Consider the following 23,220-nt stretch of genomic DNA (forward strand, 5'->3'; position numbering starts at 1 on the left):
TTACCAACGTTGCACTGCTAAACAGATCAGTAGAAACTGCCAGTATTTCACAACTAGTTTTATTTGAACTTATGTTTCTCTTTGTTTAAGCTTCCCAATTTCAGGTACCTGCTTCAAATCTGTCCTGATAAGTCCAGTGACTACATGATGCAGTTAACATATGACACCACCAACGAACATGAAAGTCCAACGGATAGAAGCGATCAGATCAATGAACTTGTCAACGAAATGGATGTTATGATGCCAAAAGTCACAGTCACGCAGATGGAGGCCACCACCTGTGCCACCAAAAGCAAGGCCACATTAGTCAATCCCAAAAAGTTGTACTGCGTCGGGGACCTACTGCATGTGCGACTTGACATGTACAATTACCTGGGCAAGAGGAAGACATATGGGGGAGACTTTTTGAGGGCCAGGATTCACTCCCCGGAAGTTAATGCAAGTGCTTCCGGGATGATCAGTGATTTTCAGAACGGAACCTACCTTGCCAATTTCACTTTGTTCTGGGAGGGTACTGTTCAGGTCTCCGTGCTGCTAATGCATCCAAGCGAAGCAGTATCCGCTTTGTGGCGAGCAAGGAATGAAGGCTACGAGAATATTCTCTTCACCGGCAAATTTACAACTGCCACAGAGGAGGTGGACAGTAAGTGTGGCTTTGAACTTAATGAAAACGAAGAGCTGTGCGACTATGGCGACCATAGGGATGGGGAATTCTTTTACTGCCTGAAACCTCCAGATCTTCCATGCGAAGCTTTCACCCACCTTAACTCCCGGAATACGAACCACACATACCTCAGCGACCTGGAGACGCGCGCCTTAAACAGGTAAATATTCTCACGACCCTTCAGGCATGACACATTAAACTGAATAGCTCCAGTGGGAATCCACATCTCAGAAATGTACCATACCTTTTCAATCCTTGATGTGCTGCAAAAGCAAATTTGCAAAATTTATGAAACCTGACCTATAGAGCTGGGGTGCTATACAGAAACATTGCACCGATGCAAGTGCAATTCGAACTAGGCCAAAAATGGCCATAGTGCAAACACGTATTCTTCCAAAGCATTTATGCACCAGGGCAATGATGTCCTAGTCTTTGTCCTTGTGCAAAAATGCATTGAAGCATGTGTTTGGCCTACTGCTAATTGCACTTGCACCGATGCAAAGTTTCTCTATCAAAGCCCCTTGTGTTTGGCACAATTGAACATGGTCATTGTTGGTCTACCAATGATTTGATGTAGTACCCCAAACGTTGGCACTGAGGTTATGTACAAGGGTTACTGCTTCAGTGGAATGCCTTTTAGAGGAAGGCCCCAGTCTCGGGAGGATAGCTCAGGGACAACATGCCCGCCTTGGAAGCAAGACAACACAGAGCACCACAGGGTCGATCACCGGTCTGCGCTTAGAAAGCTTGGGGTATTAAGTGCGTTATATATAACCTATCATATCAATATGGCTTTACATGTTAGTGATGCCTTGTTTACCTGGAATTTCATCTGATCGATTAGTTACATAAGAAATAGGACATTTTAATGTGAGGTCAGTCACGTGTTCTAGCACTTTTATAAAACCAAGATTTCAAAAATCCTGCTTCTTAAAACACCGCAGTCACTTTAAAATAGCAGTGCCGCTTTAAGTGACTCCATCTCGCGTTGCCTCTGTGGAGGAGATCAGATATTTTGATGCAAAACAGGAAACATAGATTTGCATCAGTGCTTTAATGAAGGAGTGACCGTGATAGCTAAATACATGTGGGGTGCGCAATAGGCATATAGGCGCAGTCTTGCTTCCTGTGCAATTCTCTTTCGCAGGACAGACTGTCCATCTGAACAACCCTCTCTGTCACAGGCACCATGTGGTAAAGAGCATTTTGCGCGCCCGTTACCAAGCGACGTCCTTCATTTGCGTACACATTCAGCGTATGTTCTCCCTCCAGGACCCCACTATGTGAGAGGCTGCAGAAGGTGTCGAGGACGATCCAACAATGGCCCTAGGGTGGGGGGGGGGATTTCGGATGCAGTAATCTCTCTGGGGGAGCCACCCTATGGGGGTGGCCTGAGGAGATACTGACATTGTAACCAGACCCACACGGACCGGACCGCGGTTCCAGGGAGAATCCCTGCATGGAATCTCTGTGGGCGGTGGCTGGGTCGGATTGGCCCCTCGTGCTTTCGGCACGGGCACTGGGGAGTGGGGGCCGGTTTCTGTCCATGCCTGGGCCGGTTTGGAAGGAAAAAAAAAATTCTATTTTTTTTTCAAATATTTTTTTTTTCTTTCAAAAAGTTTTTCCTCCTTCTTAGGTTGATAAATGAGTACCAACACACGTTTGATGATATTTTATGCATATTTGTTCTATAAAAAAAGCTTAAGCGTAAGTGCTATACAATAACATTATCATTTGGCTTTGGACGTCTGCTTGGATTCACTGTAATTTAGTGTACTTGGGCGCAATGCTATTTGATGCCACTTCCTGTTTTGTCAAGGGGTGAAAGGTCGTGTTTCATCGCTTGCCGGGATCTATCTTTGGGGTGGGGTCAAATGACATCCCTTCTGGTCATGTCATAAGAGGTCAAGGGTCGTGAGGCGAGGGGTGGGCCACTTTTTTTAGGCGAGGGATGGGCCACTTTGTTTTGGGTGACCGGCCTATTTCTTCTCCCAGTCCGACCCTGGGCGGTGGCATGAGTGCCACCCTGCGCGGTAAAATGCAGTCTCAGACTGCATGTGGGATATTCGGGGTCCCCCGCAAAGCCTTCTCTCACTGACAGTCACTGCACTTCTGACTTCCTTCCTATGGATGACGCTTTGGAATAATGCACGTGTACTCGCAATGCTGTACTCATAAGGGTGTGCATACTCACAAACTAGAGAGTTGCACAGGTTTCGCGCATGCGCCATTAGTTCAGTCTGTTAGTTCTTTGCTAACTGCGTCCTTTTGCTTGTTGATTTCCAGGTCCAATATAGGCATAGAAATTCCCAACAGCTTCGAGCCCATTAAGGTGACCAAGTGCCGCAGTGAGTATTTCTTTAATGTGTTCTTGCTGTTTATTTGCGTGCGATCAGTCATCCTGTTGTTTGGTGTTTGCAGTGGAAACCAGAGATGTAAAGCTTTGAATGAATAATGATTGCTGGCAATATGTTTGGGAAGCTCCTATTCCATTGTTCCTTTGGCCCTGGAGCATAATTAGAAGGTGATCAAACACATGCAGATCAGTGTTGGTCATGCCACCAAGGGGAGCAGTGCTGCTCGAATTGCTGGACCACATGCCCTCTGCACAGTGTTAGGGAGAATTCTCCAGAATGACTAATTTGCCTTACCTACTGAGTCCCTCAGCAGCTTTGCAGGATTTCTAGGATTTTCTTTTCTTCATCTAGTAAGAGTGTGAGCCTTTTTTCCCACTCTTACATGTGTTTTGCCGTGTGTGTTTAACATGTTTGTGTTCATAGACTATGGAGCTTCACCTTCTCCTTAGGCATAATCTTTTTACTGTGTGTTACACAGCATCTTTAGTGCAGTGACACAGGGTTGCCTTTTTCAGTCTTCCCACTTTAAAATCCATTTTTTGGGACGGACTACTGTCTCCCAGAACATGTAAAGTTGCCATTGACTTTATTAGTCTTTTTAAATTCACAGATCCAGTACAAACTATCTTACATAGAGTTCTGGAAAGGGTTAATAGTTATCCCTTTTTGTCTGCTTCTCGTGGAACATTATTTCGTTCCCCTTTCTTTAAGATTTGGCTGGTGGCAGTGGTATCTACCCTATTTTTCCTATCGCGGTCTATTGAAATAGCCTTGGTACTCTTTTAGACTAAGTTAGTAGCCTCAAACTTAAACCCGCTGGACCCCATTTACTTTTATTTGGTTCTGGCTGGGTTTATTCGCCATTTCTTTTTGTAAAGGTCTTTCACGCGTTTTACTCTGCGCGCCAAACCAGGTTTGGTTCCTTTGTTCGCCGTCCTTTGGCAGGCTTCTGCACAGAAGCCCTCCTTAGGCACCTGAATGTCTGAGGGTGACAGGATGTGTGGGAGGAGTTTGAGACTCCCTGCACAGGGTCTGCTTGGAGACCCATGTTACACTTTGTATGATTGGCTGTGGTGACTGTCCTACCGGGACAGCCACCTTGCTGTGTGATTGACAGCCAGGCTGTGTGAATGGGGGTAAATTGCATAAAAAGCAGGTCTCTGGGACTGAGAAGGCAGAGTCGCCACTGGAGAAAGACAACTGAAGAGAAGCTGACAGAAGAGGACCTCTACCACAACTGAACCTCCAGGTGAAGCCCTGCTGCGGGTCAGAATCTCCAAACTTCGATGACAGGGAAGATCTGCAAGGATTCTTCTCCTCTTGAGCTGGTGGAACGAACCAGTTTGTCAAACTGCAAGCCAGGCCTCCCTCATCTGGTCGAATTTGCTGTGCACAGCTACAATGAACCAGATAGCCAGGAGGACCGGACCATGTTTGAGTTTTAAGGAGCGCACCTTTTATTTGTTGCTTTTCTCTGCTGCTGTTTTCTTCCCTGGGCAGTGCAGGACCCTCAAGTCTTCCTACTTTGTGTCAGTCTGACAGTCGCTTCAGGAACCGTGAGCCTGCAGGACCTGCCAGGAACGTCTGCCACAGCTACAGCCTTCTGCTTCATTTAAGGTACTGTTCAAACCCAGTTGTTCTTTCCGTCGACCGTAGTGAAAGTGTTTGAAATCTTTTGCCAATCCGAAGGCTTGTCCTTCTCTTTTCTTTAAAGTAACTTTTCATCCGACTAACTTCGTTCTGAACTCTTGGCAAAGACTTAACCGCGAATTACCCTAAACTGTGTGATCCTCTGCAAAGACTTTGGTCCATTGACTTTGGCCCAGGCCTCTTGATTTGATTTCCTCAGTGTAGTTACATTTTCTAGATTTCCCTGCTTACTTGTTGGTGCTGCTCAAAGTCTGTCTAACCTTGTCTTTCCCTCCCTTTTAAATTGCTAGAGTGCCATTTTGCTCACACTTCATTTTGAGCCTAACTTGTCCAGAATCTATTGGGTGGTGTGTACTATATTAAGAGTGTGATTTTTCTACTGATTTACTTTGGTGAATTGTTTTACAATTGATATGTAAATACATGTATATTCTTTTACTCAGAAACCTTGAGTCAGTGTTTGTTTGAACCATAGTAATTGCTGTCCTTTTTGTAACTATTCGTACTGCTCACTTTACTCTTGAGATAAGTCTGGCTGCTCAGCCATTGCTACCACTTTACTGTGTAGTACAGGTTTGTACCAAATGTGAACTTGTACTGTCACTTGTAGTCTTATTTGTGTGTGGTGTTCCCAAAGGGTACTGCATATGATTCTGCCTAACACACAGGAACACAAGCAACAATTGACACGTTTGGCAATTCTAAGACTCATCAGTTGGGTGCAACTTGATTATCTAGGTATGCCAATCATGGGGCCTATTGTTTGAGCACACCCCCCTTCCATTTAGAAAGACTCGCTGCAAGCACTAATAAGTGATGGAGGGAAAGCTTTGCATTCAATATTTATATCAGCTGGAGGGCGATTGTCCAGACATTTGTCATTTCCTCACTGCACAGCACTGGAAAGGCCCAGCGAAGCTAAAACAAGTCTGAGGTTGCATGACCCTCTGCAGGGGGATGTGGCCCAGCAGTTCAGTATGGACTGCTCCCTTTGGTGGGAAGACCAGGACTTATTTGCATATGGGTATTCCACTTCAGTAATGGCATAGACGAGTTAAAAATGATGGAATGGAAAATGTGCAGAGTAATTACAATGGTTATGCTTAATTCAACGCGTTCCTTCCTTCACTTGTGCTATATATATAAAGACATTACTTCAACATTTAATATGGCCAGAGCTTATCCGTTTTGGACAGAAGAAGCATTGCTCCTGCACTCATTTTCACAGGATGAATTAGATCAGAAAACAAGCATTGCCAATGCTAATATTTCTGGATTGTGTGTAGGCCTGGAATAGACATTTTTGTTATTACTTGGCCATAGGATGGCAATAGCTGACACATGATGTTAGTACCTCATCAGATAATGGCAGTGCCTGGGAAATGTCGATCTAATGCATATACAAGAGCCACAACTGTTGGCTTTCACAATGGCTTTTTAACTGAAATTCAGTACAAGGGATAGCTACAAAGACATACAAAAAGGTTATAAATTAAGTGGTTGACAGGACTCAAAATCCTGTGGCTGAAGGTTTGGTTGTTTTTGTTACACTGGGAGCCAGTTTACAGCAATTATTAAGCCATTACCTTTCAGTAGAGTGCTTAGAAATAACATTGGCAACCCCTTATGTATCCGTATTTTCATATATTCAAAAAACATTCTCATTGTTCACCATTAACATATAACATCATATTTCAAAATGATCATCTTATTGTCTAATTAAATTGACGTATGCACATGTTAGTGTTTACAGTACTAACAGTCCTTAGAACATCCTTTTCATAATAATGATTTTCTTCAGCAATCTGGACAGTTTTCATGCTTTTCTACAAGATGAAAATGTATCCTTAACAAATATTTTTATACCAAAGAGAACAATTAAATCATTCTCAATGAACACATACATGCCTACTATCCTGAGTATATATCACAATGTATCAAACATTAAACTTTCATTGAAGACCCCATTCATGCCTGTTGACAAACAGCACAATAACATAATCATTACATACAAAATTATACCTTAACTCAAACTTTTCATGTTAATGTTAAGATCATCATTAGTGACATTGAAAACTTCCATAAAAGGTTGCCTGATGTGAGGCTCACAATCTTTTCAAGTCTTTTTCTGCAGACTTAGCCTATGTACCACACTGCAGCTGGAACAACCATCAGGTAGGTAAACACTTAGGGCCTCATTATAACCTTGCCGGTGCCGTAATAACGTACCAGAAATTCCATTTATCGCTACATCACTGCGCCAGCAAAGTATACGTCTGCTGGTGGGGTGGCTGAACTACCTCCAACCAAGAGCTGGAGGTAATTCTGCCACCCCACTGGCAAAAATGTCCAGTATTACCGGCACCGGTATTACGGGTGCTGGTAATATCACCAAATGCCCACATGGAGTCCTATGGCACTTCATGGAATGGGGCTTTACCACCCTTACCAGCACTCATAGTCAAGCGGCAATTCCACCAGACTGAGTGCCTTAGTGTTACATGTTGCCAGTATCGTAATGAGGCTCTTAATCCCTCATGTCCTTCCTTAAGAATTGGGTAAAAAATAACCTTCCAAAATATCTATATATTGCTTGAGCCCTGCTTTTATATGTGAAGGTTGCAATGTCTTTGAGAAGGGATGCCCTAAGAAGATGTGTTCTAGTACTTTATTATCTTGTAATGTGTGGCTGTGTAATGTATTAATTATTTCTGTATTTTAGAAAGACCCATGAATTGCTTTATTGTGATACTCGACTTGTGTTTATGAATTGTACTGTACAGTGTTTTATTCCTTTGACTAATGCTTTAGTACTGGCGACTAATGTATTGTCATGTATTTATTGTGAAATCTTTTTTGACATTTTTTAAAAATGTGAAGGCAGGCGCTCTGTTACCAGTCTTTAGCTTCTCCTCCTGGTAGCCTGGTAACAGAGCGCCTGCCTTCACATCTTTAAACATTGTCCCAGGAGTCCCAGGCTCACAAGGCAGTGCAGCAGGGCCATCATGCCGTACGTTGGAGAGCCACAACCATGGCTTTCCCCCTCTCCCCATCAAGGGGAAGATTTGTGCTATGGAGGGAGTTGTTTCCAGTCACCTGCCAGCAAAATCAAGTGTGAAAAATACAAGTACCAGAATCCTAAGAGCTAATTAACTTATCACACCTGAAACAGAAATGCAGACCCGCCTGAAAAAACAAAGAAACTCAGCCTCCCTGAAGATTGATGAAGTCATGAAAACGTGCGTTAGGAGGAGAAGCTAAAGACTGGTAACAGAGCACCTGCCTTCACATCTTTAAACACTTTTTTGACATTTGTTTAATGGACTTTGTTTTGTCCGAATAAACCTATGAAACTCAAACTGAAGTCAATCAAACTCATTAAGCACCTATATTCTCACTACCGATTCATGAAAAAAATGGAGCTGTTCTAATTTTTATATTAAATAGTGGTAAAAAGGCACCCATTCGTGTGTACTAGCTGGACATTACTTCATGGACACTAGACTGCTTTCATTGTTACTTTTCTTTGGTCCTTACTGCGGCCATCTTGAGAATGTTCATTCTGAATATATTTTAGTTATGTTTCATTCATTAAGGTGGACCGCAACTGCCGATCTGATCCCCATTCTATGCGGAGTTCCCCAGGGGTCCTGCGCCTCCCCCCCTTATGCAACATATTTACTAAGCCCTTTTTTGATGATCTGGACCTTCTTGGTATCACCTACACTAATTATGCAGACAATACCCATATTCTCCTGCCACTTTCCGGGGATTACAATAAGGATTTGGCCTTGGTAAATAGAGTGTATCTCATCATCCAGGCATGGATGGCAACCCAAGGTCTATGCCTGAATGATGATAAAACAGAGCTGATCATCCTGGGTACTCACCAGAACCTTAAAAAACTAGGCCAAGATTACACCTCGTTTGAGATTGGCGGCAACATCATCAAGGTGTCCAAGTAGGTGAAGACACTTGGCTTCTAGCTGGATGCCACCCTCTCACCTGTAAACTCATTAGAGCAGGTAAACACTTTCTCTCTGTTGACAAATGCATTATTTTAGCTAGAGCCTTGATTCTGTCCAGGTTCGACTATTGCAATGCCCTTTACATCGGCGCCAACAAATCTATCATCCACAGAATCCAAATCCAACAAAATAACGCTTTAAGAGCAGCTCTAGGCGTGTCCGAAAGATCGCACATCTCTAAGACTAGACGCCAATACAACTGGCTGTCTACCCAAAACAAAATCCATTTAAAAGTTTCTTTCCTTGTTCATAAAGCTTTGAACAATGTCGCACTCCGCTATCTCATGGACAGATTCCTATTGAGAAGCCCTACCTGACCGGCAAGAACCACTAATGCCAAGAGCCTTATCATACCGCGATTCAGGTTGGCCAAGGCGGGGAAGGTAGCTTCCAGGTCCGAGCGGCCCAACTATGGAACTCATTGCCACATCCTCTACGCGAGGAGCAGCTCTTTCCGAAATTCAAATCCAACTATATCAACCTACTGAAGGCTGCCAACGTTTAATCTTTCACTAGCACCGTCTAGACTCCGGACACGTCCCAGTGTATATTTACATACTTTCACCATCCTGCTGCCCACCTGTATAACTCCCCGCTAGGCCAGCAACTTCCTGGCGGTGCTTTTATATCTTGCTTGTATTCTATCTCCGATCTGCCTGTATATATTTGGATTGTATATATTCTGTTTTGCCTGGAATCTGCAATTGACCTCCTATGCCTGTATTCTGTAACCATGTAACCATGTAACCCTAAGCCTTGCATACTCTGCAATGCTGTGCCGGTTACTTTCGGGTCTGGTGCGCATTATAAGTGAATAAAACAAATAAACAAACAAACAAACAACCATATGCGGCCTTGGTTGCTATGGCAGCAATGGCGTCAGGAGCAACCTATTCCTCAGACTTTCGGGATGCTTTGGGCCTCATTACAAGCTAGGCGGTACGGCAAAAGCGATGCCGGTATGGTAATACCCGCATCATTTACCCCTCCGGTGAATTCTGACCCTGCAACCCGGTATTAGCGGCACCCTAAATAACGGCACCGCCAATAGCGGCTTTGGCACGTACACTCGCCCCTTCGGGGAGCAAATACCGGCATGCCGGTAATAGGGGGACATCCCAACCCAAACGGACATGCAAATACCGGCATCGCGAAGCCTGTAATCACGGGCTACGCGATGCCACCCATACAGGCATCGCGGACCACCCGCAAACAGCAATCAGGATACAAGGCAACTGCCACAGGTGCACACAATCCCCACAGGTGGAGTCAATCGAGGCTGGGCCAGTATAAAATGAGCACACCCACACACCACACCCCTTCCAACACCAAAATGCTACCACTAGCTGTTGCAATCATGGTGCTGGAGGACATGCCCATACTGCTACAACTACAGCAACAACAGCAACAACAACAACAACTACAGCAGCAACAACAGGAAGCACAGAGGAGACGCAGGACGAGAATGAGGGTGAGACAGGCCCAGCAATTACCACCAGCGCAGCCAGCAGTGCCTCACAGGCAACCACCAATCCCTCGCACCAGACCCAGCCCTTTTAACCTAACCCCTGAGCCGATCCACACCCTGTACCGGTTGGACCGTGACACCATCACCACCATAGTGGACATGATACAGAACGACATTGCCAGCCTCATAGAAATACGCACTGCCATCCCCCCGCTAGTAAAGGTGGTGTCTGTGCTCCACTTCCTGGCCACAGGCACCTACCAACACACAGTGGGCCAGCTGCATGGCATTTCACAGCCACTATTTTCACGCATGTTGAACCAAGTGCTGGATGCCCTCCTGAAGCACGCAAGCAGCCGCATATCCCTACCACGGACTGCCCAGGAGATAGCTGACACCAAAATAGGCTTCCATGCACTGGCAGGCATGTCCAATTGTGTTGGTGCCCTCGACTGCACCCATGTGGAATTGGTAGTCCCCCATGCCATAGAGGCGGTGTACCGCAATCGCAAGCAATACCACTACATCAATGTGCAAATGGTATGTGACTCCAGCAAGATCATCACACATTGCTGCGCCCGATATCCCAGATCAACACATGATGCCATGGTACTGCGCAACTCCACGCTACCCCGTCACATGGAGCGACATGCTGGACCATGTGCCTGGCTGATTGGTGAGTTTCACAACTGTCCCATGGCAGTGCTTTGGGGTACTGATGTGTAGGGATGCATAAGGGGGGGCATATTCCTCCTAGGTGGGAAAGGGGGGGCATACTCCACCTGGGTGGGAAAGGGGGGGCATACTCCACCTGGGTGGCAAATGCCGGTGATTGGAGAATGCATGCAGAGCTAAACACTCCTGACCTGAACCGGCCAAACGAAAGATGACACATCACTGGGACACATTGCACAAATTATGCATATCGATGACAACAAGTAAGAGGCTCAACCAGGCCACCATGGTGATGGCAAGCAATGCATGAATGAACAAGATGGCAACTGAGGCAATGTGGTCAGTGTGACCATGCATAGTGAAGGATGAACAGCATGAATTGGAGGCTAAACATTGTTGCAATACCACAGCACATCTGCCTCAGCATGCATGATTACACCCTGAATCATCTATTGAACGCCATCCAGACTACCACACCTCATGACAGTATAGACTGCATCTAGGTGACATTTTTGCATGCGTACAGGGACATGTGTATGCCCACACCAAATAGCTGCCACCATGACTGTGCTCCCTGAAGGTGGCAGTTCAGAGTGACACACACCTATTTGTATCTGCTTGAAGGTGATGGAGGATATCCCTTGAGGCCGTGGCTACTTACCCCTGTGCGGATCCCGCAGAACAGCCATGAAGAGGAGTACAATCGTGTGCAGACCCGTACCCGTGTTGTGATTGAGCAGACCTTTGGCCTGTTGAAGGCGCAGTTCTGCTGCCTCAGCAGGTCTGGTGGGGCACTCCTATATAGGCCTGAGAAGGTGGCAAAGATCACCATGGCCTGTGTCATGCTGCACAACATGTGCGTCCGGAGAAATGTACCACTGCCACCTGACATTGACATGCATGGCCCGGGTGAGGATGATGAGGATGGAGACGGAGGTGAAGTAGCCCCCCTGCCAGTACGTGATGCACGGGATGGCCATGCTGTATGCCAAGCACTAATTCACGAATACTTCTGAAACACAGGGACTCTGATAGACATGTGTCAGTGACACACTGGCTCCATGTGTACATGAAACTTGTCTTGTTGGGAGTTGGCCACTGAACACCATCACACATTAAATGTACATGCACAAAATGAAGAATGTCCAGCCATTGAATTTTTGGCACACAACGGGTGTATTTTTCAAACTGGCAACAATGTGAACACTCCCCCGCAACCCCTAGTGAACTCTCTAACCCACCGTACAAACCCAATAACCCCCAGGGAACTCGCTAACCCACCCTACAAACCCCAATAACCCCCAGTGAACTCCCTAACCCACCCTACAAACCCCAATAACCCCCAGTGAACGCCCTAACCCACCCTACAAACCCCAAATGTCCCCAAATGTACTCTGATGATTGTTCCCTTCACCAACAACCATGTGTCCAACGGCCATTGTTTGGCCAATCTACTTCTTGGCCTTTTTGGTATCCGGGGATGGCATCTCCGAGTGCCGTGCACTCCTCCGGGTCATCCGCACAGGGCTTGTGTGGGCTGAGGTTGAAGGTGTTGTAGCAGAGGACGTGTCAGAGGCAGGTTCCACGCCTGCTCCAAGGCGTGGCCGCTGCATATGGAGCAGGATGGACATTAGCACTTGCGTTACTGCCCCCAGACAGTCCCTCATGACGACTGCAGATGCGTTAACGGCAGCAGTGTTTGCAGCGATGGCTGCTGTGGTCTCCCCAATGGCAGTAACAATGGCGCTCCTGGTGTCCTCCCCATCGGCAATATACTGTTGCATTAGATCAAGCATTGACTCCTGTCGTGCCTCCACCCTTGACAGGTGAGCCTCAAAGGTGTCGGTGATAGCCGGAGTGCTGGGGGCCAGGGTGGTAGTAGCCGGGGTGGTGGTAGCCGGGGTGGTGGTAGCCGAGGTGGTGGATGGCGCTTGCGTGGGGCCCACATCCAGGGTGCTGTCCTCCTCGAAGAGGCACATGTCGGAATCTCTGAGGTCGGAGTCGTGGAGGCAGGGATCGTCACTGCTATCGGCCTCTGTGTGGGGTGGGGAGGTGGTAAGGGGGCTTGGGGTGGGTGTAGTGGACACGACTGTGACACCCTCGGTGTCCACATTTGCATCTGCAACGTCTGCGGTGGTTGGTGGTGCAGGAATGGAACCCCCTCCCACTGTTGTGGGTGGCTGCTGCTGGTCTTGATGTGTGTGGCCCACACTGGCAGCAGGTGTTTTTTGCTGGGTTTCAACCCGGTCTGGCACACTGAGTGTTGGTCTGGCCTGTTTCTCTGGCTGGGAGTAGTGGTGGTGGTGGCCCTTGTACCATGGCGTGATGTTGATGCCCTTGCACCGCTCTCCTGACTGGCATCTTCCTCATCGGTGTCTGGGGGTTAGAATAGATGCAGCTCATCAGTGATGGTGTCACATGCCAGCGACATACTATTGCACTGTGATATATTCATACATTCATGCATCCATTTATTACAGGGGTGTGGCAATTGGTGTTCTGAGGGGGCATGTAGGCCATCAATGCATGGCAGGTGGCATGCCATTGATATGGGGTCTGTGTGTTGAGTTACACGGGCACGGTCATGTTATGTTGCCCGTGTGTTGGGATTGGCACTCAGCATGCATTTGTGTGTGTCAGGGTGTGGCACACATTATTGACTGGATATGTTGATGTGGGTCTGGGACATGTATTGGCTTGCCTAGTCTCACTTCCACATCACTTGTGCTACATCATGGTTTCCCCTACAGGGATGTGCAGGGTCACTCACCTACTTCTGGGGATGATGCGGCGCCCATCTCCATCTCTCCGAATCCCTCTATTGACTCGGGATCAATGAATGAGCTGGCAGTCTCCTCCCAGGGCATCAGCTTTGCTGGTGAGTGTGGCCCCCCGCCTGTCGCCATGGCCGCCCTCCTGTTGACTGCCAGGATGTTCCTCACCCTCAAGCGGAGGTCGTCCCACCTCTTTCTGCGGTCACGCACAGTGCATGGGGTGGTCCCCACGGCCGACACTCTCTGGGCAACCTCCTGCCAGATTTGCTTTTTCTTCATCTGGGCAGCATGCTTTATGTCATTTGACTTGATTATGTTGGCATGCTGGGCCAGAGTGTCTGCCAGCATGTTGAGCTCAGCGTCAGAGAAACGCTGTTTCCGCTTCCGGGTGGTCATCTTCTGGGTAGCCTTGGACATCCTCAGGGTTTTCTGACGCAGCACGACACGAAAAGACTGATGGTTGGGGAGGATGGCAATGGATTGTGTTTTTAAAGATGGCCGCCGGACCATTTCCCGTTCCTGCGCGATGACGTAATTTCCGGGTCCGGTTTTGCAAACCCGGTATTAGCATGGTGGTATTACCGGGCGGGTATTTAGGGGTTGCTCTGAGTCGTTGCCGGTATTGGCGGGTCCCATGATTCTGCTATCGGGGGGTTCGAGGACCTTTAGCGGCATGCCGGTATTACCATTACCGGCATGGTGGTTCGCGCGTGCTCGCGCACTCGTAATCACCCGCTATTAGCGGGTTCATACGAGCATGGACCCGCTCTTACCGGCATGCCGGTAATGAACCCGTTTTTACCGGGATACTCGTAATGAGGCCCTTTGTGTCAATCCCCATCCTAGAGTGGACATATCAGCCACCTTTGAACACAATCAGACCCACAACACTAATCGAGAGACTGGAGGAATGCAGCATAGAATACACAGCTCTACAATGGTTAAAATCTTTCCTCAATAATCGAACTGAAAAAAGTACTTATAACCATTTACTTCTAACACCAAAAACATCTCCTGCGGCATACCACAAGGTTCTAGCCTCTTCCCACTACTCTTCAACATATACATGTCCCCCCTAATGAAACTCATTTGAGCCCACAGACTGGCCGCCTACAACTATGCAGATGATACCCAACTCATCTTCAAGATAGCCTCAACCCAAAATCCAAACAACACCCTTAACAAATTTCTCATAGACATATACACCTGGATGACAATCTATCGCAAATGAAACCCGACCAAAACGGAAATAATGATCTCCCCCCAGAGGATAACACAATAGACACGCAACTGAACTGCCCACCAGGTATGGGAACCCAACCAGAAGCACCTGCGTGATAAAAAACCTGGGAATACTCATGGACAACGAACTCTCACTAGAACCACAAGTCAACGCAATAGCAAATAAATGCTTCTACCTCCTACTACTAATTAGAGGGATCCTGCCTACCTCTTTTTGCCACACAGAACCCTCGTAATCATATGCTTAGTATTACTTGCTATGCAAACAGTCTTTATCTTGGAATGTCAGAATGTCTCATGAAAAAACTGGAACGCATCCAAAAATCTGCAGCAATTATACTCCAGAAAAAGAGCAGAAGAGAGCACACGACACCAGGATCTGAGAAGCCTACACTGGCTCTCAATAAAAAAAAAATTGACAATAAGTTCAAAGCCCTCTGCATCGCTCACAAATCACTAGACAAACAAGGAGCCAAATTCCTCCAAGCCAAAATCAAGCGCTACCAACTGGGAAGAAACCTAAGATCAAGCAACAACCTCCAAATTGAAAGGAAAAACTACGAAAAAAAGGAAATTCAGAGGAACTGCATTTTCCCATCTAATAGCCAATCTATGGAGCTCAATCCCAAAAGAAATAAGAATGACAGAAGAGCACCTTACGTTCAGAATTGACTAAAAACCTGGCTATTCAACTCACTGAGACTAGAATAAAAACAGGCACCTCCCACAACTATCACTGCGGACCAAAGACAATGAAGGGACAGGAAGGATCCTGGAACCAACAATAAAAGAATTAAACTGTACTAACCACTAACCACCCCTGCTCCTCGCTCCTCTCCAGCATACCTCACACATATACCTCACATGTCCTAATGGCCCAGCCTCACCACACACAAAATACACAACCAACACATCTGCCAAAAGAACAAACTGCCACAAACAAACAACCCAGACACTGGAAGTTGCCCCTCCAGACACAATAACCCAGTGCGCACAATCCAAACACACTCAGAAAGCTGACATGCCAGCAAGCACCAACAGAAGAGCACAACTTCTATCATATCCCTCTTCCCTCAATAACTTACCCAACCCACTTTCTTACAGAGCGACATGAGGGCCTACAGGTCATGCAAATTGTAGCGGTGCACCATGAAAATCAACTTAACATAACATAACATGGCCGCTGTGCAAGGACATGCCGACACATTCAAGATAGCCGCCAACCCTGAAACGTCATGTTACATCCTACTCAGCCTGGAACTGCCGATGGGGTGCCCACGAAGATGTTGGTATTTGTCGGAACCACTCGGAAGCTGCCTCACGTCACCATGCTTAGGTCAGTCTTTGTAAAGACTGGATGGGGTGTGTGTACTCCTGCTCTCTATATTCTCTCCATATGGCAGAGGAGAGGCACAGAGCACCCCAGCCAAGATTCTCTATTTGGTCAAACACAGGGAGCAATCACCGCCTAGCTCTCAGGAAGTGATGCAGGCTGGTTCTTAAGTACAGTGTAGTCCCCAAGCACCCACAAAAGAATGTCCACACGCTGTATTAGTGAAAACACAGTCTTTATACAATTAAGGTTCAAGGTTATATACACAATCACAACAACTCACTTTGTGCTCAGTTAATCTACAATGGCAAATATATACACAGTTCTAGGTGATACCACAATCACTATCAGATTTTAACTGTACTTTGGTCAAATGCACACAAATCAATTAATTAAGGGAACCAACAACAGACTTAAGAGGAAAGCAGTTGGGTTAAACAAATAGGCAGAATACTAGCCCAGTTTACCTAGACACAGTTCTCTGTGAGGATCCCCCCACCTGGGCAACCAGTAAATAAAGATATAATACAAGCCCAGTCCATATATTGTTTCACAAGAGTCTTATTTCCTTCTAAATAGTTCTACAACCTCAATGTACCTGGAAAAGTCGAGTTCTTCGATGAGGCGTTGATGGATCCTTCTTGAGTGGCCCCTGTTAAGGCAGGAGCCACATATCATCGATAGGCCTCGAACAAGGTGAACCTTGGCGTTGAGAGTCGTCGATGAAAAGGTTCGATGGCGTCGAGGCAGCCACTTCAGTCCTGGCGGTGCTCGTCGACAATCGGTCGTGGACTTTCTGCAAAGACGAGTCTATGAAGAACTTTGGCCCAGCAAGGGCGCTGAGTTGTCCGGCATCTCTGCGATCTTCGGGTGGCGGGAAACCCACCGTTGGATGCTCCTTGGTGCGTCAGCAGCCACGACTTTCTCCGGCGGGACAAATTGGTCAGCGGTACTGGCGAGGGCATCCTTGGATTCAAAGTGTCTTTAATCAGGTGGAGCATTGCCGCTCCAGTCGTCGTCAGCATGGCATCAAGCGATCTCTGCTTCTGGGCAACATGGCTTTGACGTGCCTCCAGTGGTTAAAGCAAATCTGCAAACCCTGGTTGACGATGGTTGTCAAAGGTTTCCCCTTTTCTCACCTCTTTTCTCTGTTTTGCAGAGTCCTTTGTCTGGGTTTTCTTTCGAGCAGTTCGGGTCTTGCACAAGCCCGCTCGTCCATGTTCGGATTCCAGGATTCGTTCAGCTTCTTCGTCCGGGATCTAGGAACTCCAGGAAGCTTGGAATGGAGGCAGCACACGGAGGCGGTCTGCGCGGAACACGGAAGAGACAGGACCAAGGAAGGTAGTAGGAAAGGAGAAGGAGGAAGGTCCAGGAACCAGGAAGCAACACAGTTCAGGAGAACGAACTACGGAGCACGTCAGGCCACAGCTATCGGTAGCGTTGAGACGCGCGGAACCGCAGGGGAGTGGCTAATTTATAGAATGTGCTGCATAGGATGTAAAGGTCGATAGACCGCATTCTGTGTATACGGCCATGTTGGGTGTACTACAGCGAGTAACCCCCGACGTGCCAGGGACCAGGAAGACCAGAAGGGGCGTGATCGATGGATCATGACAGCATGCCCCCTTCTAAAACCCGTTCCACTGGGTTTACCTGGATGTATTCGGTGGAACCTTCTGAGCAATCTGGGGGAGTTTAAATTTGAGACTGGTTGTCAGGATCTATCCCTGGAAGATATGGCAGAAGTGGAAGTTTTCGCCGCGGAGAACCTGCACTTAGCAGTCCAGTCCTCATCCAACATGGCTGCCGTTATTATTTAAGCAAGCTCCGCCCACCTCCCGGCGCGTTGTATCTGTATTGCTACTCCTAGTTGATACCAGCGCTCAGCCAAATTACTCTGTTTCGCTCTCTCTGAGTCCCTCCTGTTGTGCTACTCATACCCGCTCGTCTTACCTCTGTTTTTTTTGCCTTTCACTACTCCCTTGTTCCGTTCTCGGCACTTCTCCGCCACTCCTTTTCAGACTTTCCCTTTTACTTAGGCATCTTGCCTTTCGTACTAGCGGTTCGCCGCCTACCTCGCGTATCTTCGTGTTCCTCCCTGTGCCTTCGTGGATCCAACCGTTTCTGGTAAGTAGGGACTTCTTTACTTCTCCCTCTTTTCCTACCTTTCCCTCTCGGCTCGGTCCGATTCCCCATTCCGGACTCTCCTTCCTTTCTCTCTTCCTCCATTTCTGCTCATTGCTGCTACCTCGCCTCTTCGGATTGGTGCCGGCCTCCTTTTCCTCGAGACACCTTCACTTCGGAGGATTGAACCAACTTGCTCGATCCACTCATATCTTGGCTTCGTCCCGGATCTCTCGATACCACATAAATCATTGGAGTCGCCCCATTAATACCATCTCGGAAAGGCTACACAGGGTTTTTTCACCATCCATCGGTTTTTCCCTGTCGCGGGGCTTTGGCTCCTCGGGGCCCCCCAAGACAGGTTCCACCTCCTGTCGAGGTGGCCTCCGAGGGAGCCAGACCCTACTTGCATGACAGGAGGTCCAGAGACAAGTCTACAAGGGAAGATACCAGAACCCTTCGAAGATCCTCCAAACACGCCAAGGACAAGCAAGAGGAAGCCTCAGGTGAGGAGAAGGGTGGTAACGGTGAACATTCTGACAGAATACAACGCCCAGACAGAATCATGGCTTCCCTTGAACAATATCAGGAACTGGTGGCAGCATTGCAGGGACTAACTCTAGAAGTCCAATCCTTGAAAACCGAAAATGCCGCCCTACGCCAACAAGTGGTCCTACATAGGGATGACCAAGGAGACCTACCACCCATGCCTTTATCCTTCGGAAAGTATGATGGCTATCCAGGCGGTCTAAAGGAGTACCTAGACGCCTGCCACGTATATTTTGCCTTTCGTCCCCACGCCTTTGAAACAGCCAGAGCGAAAGTGGGGTTTCTCATAGCTAATCTCACCGGAAATGCATTGGCCTGGGCCACCCCGTTGGTAACAATAAATGATCCTGCACTGGCTAATTATGACTCTTTTGTGGACCTTTTCAAGGCCAGATTTGATCGTCCAGAGGTTTTGTACACCTCATTCGAAGCTATACTAGATGTAGAACAAGGTAACACCGATGTACAGACCTACATTTCTCGTTTCCTGAGACTGGTGGCGAAAACAGATTGGCCAGAATCCGCCAAACAGACGATCTTTCGGAGGGGACTTAAGGATGAGTTGAAGGATGAGTTAGCCCGAGTAGCTCGACCTCCGTCCTTTCAAGATCTCATGTCACTCACTCTCCAATTGGAGTATCGTCTTAACGAACGCCGCCTGGAAAGGAGAAGACCTCGTCTTAGTCAGCCTTCATCCAGCCCAGCTCCTCACCCTTCGAGGGAACCGTCCACCCGAGAGGAACCTATGCAGATAGGAGCAACCCGAGGCCCTCTCACACCTGCAGAACGCAAGAGACGCAGGGATTCAGGTCTCTGTATGTATTGCGGCTCTTCAAAACACCTGCTCAGAGATTGTCCAGAAGTACCTCCAAGAAGGAAGGAAAACTTCCACCCTCGGTCCTTTGCAAGGGAGGTCTCGGGGGGACAAGATACAGTCCTTGCAACCATACCAGACCAACAGAATTAAGTGAGGATAATAGCCTGATGGTATTTCGAGTCAAACTTTGGACATCCAAGACTTCATGTGTGGAAGTCTTAGCCATGCTGGACTGCGGTGCCGCAGGGAACTTTATGGACGAAGGATGGGCCCGAGAACAACAGATCCCCTTTAAGCAGAAGGATAAGCCCATTCCAGTAGAAGGAGTGGATGGGACCCCCCTGTCCTCAGGCCCAATCCAATCCGAGACGATACCTTTACGTTTGGATTTGGGTGAGCATCAGGAACTGCTAGTATTCGATCTTATTAGAGCAGCCCACTTTCCCTTAGTGATAGGAATACCCTGGCTAAGAAGACATAATCCCCAAATAAACTGGACTACCAACTGTGTGCGTTTTGATTCTTCCTACTGTGAACAGCACTGTCAATCTGCCATTCGGGTCAAAGGAAAGGACAGGAACAACGGATCCCCTCTACTTAAGGTGGTCTCATCTGTTCCCCGTCAGTACCAAGAATATGCTGAGGTCTTTGAAGACACTACACCCAAACTCCTACCACCTCATCGGCCAGAGGATTGTGCCATAGAACTCACCCCGGAGTCGGCTGTCCCATTTGGCAGGATGTTTCCCCTATCTCTTTCCGAAAGACAGGCCTTAAGAAAATATCTAGATGACAACCTGCAGAATGGTCTAGTACAGGAATCAAGGTCTTCAGGGGGGGCTTCACTGTTTTTCATTCCAAAAAAGGACACCACCGAACTACGTCCCTGCATAGACTATAGAGGGTTGAATCGGATCACAATCCGTGATCGCTACCCTATGCCACTCATAAGGGACATCCTGGAAGCAGTGAGAGGATCCTCTTACTTCACCAAATTGGACCTCAGGGGAACCTACCATCTCCTCAGAGTAAGGAGAGGTGACGAGTGGAAGACCGCATTTCGGACCCCATTCGGATTATATGAATACAGAGTTATGCCCTTCGGTCTGGTGAATGCCCCTGCAGTCTTTCAGAGGTTTATCGACAAGATTTTCTCCGACATGTTGTTTGTCTCGGTGGTCGTTTATTTAGACGACATATTGATCTATTCTCAAGAACTACTGGAACATCGTGAACAAGTCAAAAAGGTGTTACATCGACTCCGAGCAAATCACCTCCTGGTAAAACCAGAAAAGTGCCAGTTTGAGGTGACCTCTGTCTCTTATCTAGGTTATGTCCTCTCGAAGGAAGGAATCAGGATGGAACCCGGAAAGATAAAGGCGATCCTAGACTGGAAGGAGCCAAGAAGTGTCAAAGAGATCCAATCTTTCTTAGGTTTGGCAAATTTCTATCGCCAATTTATCCCCAACTTTTCTAACTTGATGCTACCCATTACAGGTCTCCTTAAAAAAGGGGTCCAGTACGCCTTTGGAGCAGAACAGAAAGGAGCCTTCTTACAGCTCAAGGAACTGTTTACCTCCGCTCCCATACTGGTACAACCAGATCAAACAAGACCGTTTATAATGGAAACTGATGCCTCGGGGGGAGCAGTGGGAGCCATTCTGTTGCAAAAGGCAGAAGACGGTCTCACGCATCCAGTAGCGTATTATTCTAAGACCTTGACAAAGAGCGAACGAAATTACTCTGTCTTAGAAAGAGAATTACTGGCCATCAAACTGGCATGCCAAGAGTGGAGACACTTATTACAAGGAGCAGCACACCCATTTCAGGTACGAACTGATCATCGTAACCTTAGAGTTTTACAGCAGATGGAGTGTACCAATGCCCGACATGCTCGGTGGGCATATTTCTTCTCCCAATATGACTTCAACATCACCTATTTACCAGGATCAGAGAATAAGATGGCAGATGCCCTCTCCAGATGTCCAGGAGAAGAAACTGACCACAATCAAGAGCATGATCTCTTATTTCCCAACCTAAAGATCACGGCAGGTGTCTCTCTCTTTTTGCAAGAACTTACCTCCCAATACGGTGCGCTATCAACCATACCAACCACTGTCAATCTGGCTGATGACGGTTTGTACTACCATGGTACTGGGTTGTTTCTCCCATCCAAAGGACTTCAGGAGCAGATCCTCTCCTGGTGTCATGATACCCCCCTGGCTGGACACCCCGGTATCAAGAAGACTCAAGATCTCATAGGTCGAAGGTTTTGGTGACCAGAACTCCACAAGGATGTGGAGAGATATGTCTCGTCCTGCCCGATTTGTGCTACCAATAAATACCAAACAGGCAAACCGTTGGGCGAACTGCAACAACCTACCCTACCCACCCAACCTTGGGAACATGTGTCTACGGATTTTATTGTCGATCTCCCAAAATCAGAAGGAATGACCGCAATCATGGTAACTATTGACTCATACAGTAAACTGGCCCACTTCTCGGCATTGGAAGGTCTTCCGTCAGCTCCAAAGACTGCTTCAGTCTTCCTCCGGGATATTGTACGTTTGCATGGCCTACCTCGTACCATAGTTTCAGACAGAGGTACCCAATTTACCTCTAGATTCTGGACTTTGTTATGTCAACAGTTGGGGATTCACAGAGCACTATCGTCAGGATTTCATCCACAGAGTAACGGGCAGACAGAGAGACTTAATGCCGGACTTGAGCAGTACTTAAGATGTTTTTGCAGCAACAGACAGGAGAACTGGTCTTCCTACCTCGCGCAAGCCGAGTTCGCCTATAACAACAACTACCATACCTCGACTAAGATGAGCCCTTTCTATTGCACTTATGGTTACCATCCTCAGCAGATGCCTTGGTCTGGAATGCAGTCCACCAAATCTCCTGCCATAGATGACCGGTTATCAGAACTAAAGAAGGTACATAAGTTGGCAAAAGAAGCATTAGAGGATAGCCGACTAGCACAAAAGAAGTGGGCCGACAGAAGCAGAAGACCCAACCCAGATTGGAAGTCCGGACAGAGGGTCTGGTTGTCCACAAGATATTTACCCAAGTGGATACACACCGGCAAATTCGCTCCACGATATCTGGGTCCTTATCCTATTGTGAGACAAATAAACCCAGTCGCCTACGAAATCCGCATGCCAAAGAAACTCCAGAGAGTACACCCTGTTTTCCACACATCACTACTTAAAGAATATAAGGTGGATCCTTTCTCACGAAAGTTTCAGAAGACCAGGACTCCGTCCACAGTAGAACCACAAGAATATGAAGTGGAATACCTAGTGGATTCCCGGTATTATCAAGGCCGTCTCCAATATCTTGTCCATTGGAAAGGTTTCTCCACTGAAGAAAGAACCTGGGAACCCAGACACCACCTGCATGCTCCAAGATTACTGAGAGAGTTTCACCTGAGATACCCGGGAAAACCTGGGGGCTTTCGGAGGGAGAAGGGTTATACTGTCAGGATCTATCCCTGGAAGATATGGCAGAAGTGGAAGTTTTCGCCGCGGAGA

At 47.4% G+C, this 23,220-nt stretch overlaps 1 protein-coding gene across 1 annotated transcript in view; it reads left to right on the forward strand.

The window, feature by feature from the left end:
- LOC138487901 (NXPE family member 1-like) overlaps positions 1 to 23,220 on the forward strand; it is a 244,701-nt gene that overhangs the window by 144,870 nt on the left and 76,611 nt on the right. The window contains exons 3-4 of the mRNA XM_069614527.1: positions 91 to 824; positions 2,951 to 3,012. Of these exons, the coding sequence (XP_069470628.1) occupies positions 91 to 824; positions 2,951 to 3,012 (796 nt within the window). The remainder of the gene's footprint in view (positions 1 to 90; positions 825 to 2,950; positions 3,013 to 23,220) is intronic.

Source organism: Ambystoma mexicanum, chromosome 9 (assembly GCF_040938575.1).
Source record: "Ambystoma mexicanum isolate Mex_15411 chromosome 9, UKY_AmexF1_1, whole genome shotgun sequence".
In the NCBI taxonomy this organism is placed as follows: Eukaryota; Metazoa; Chordata; class Amphibia; order Caudata; family Ambystomatidae; genus Ambystoma; species Ambystoma mexicanum.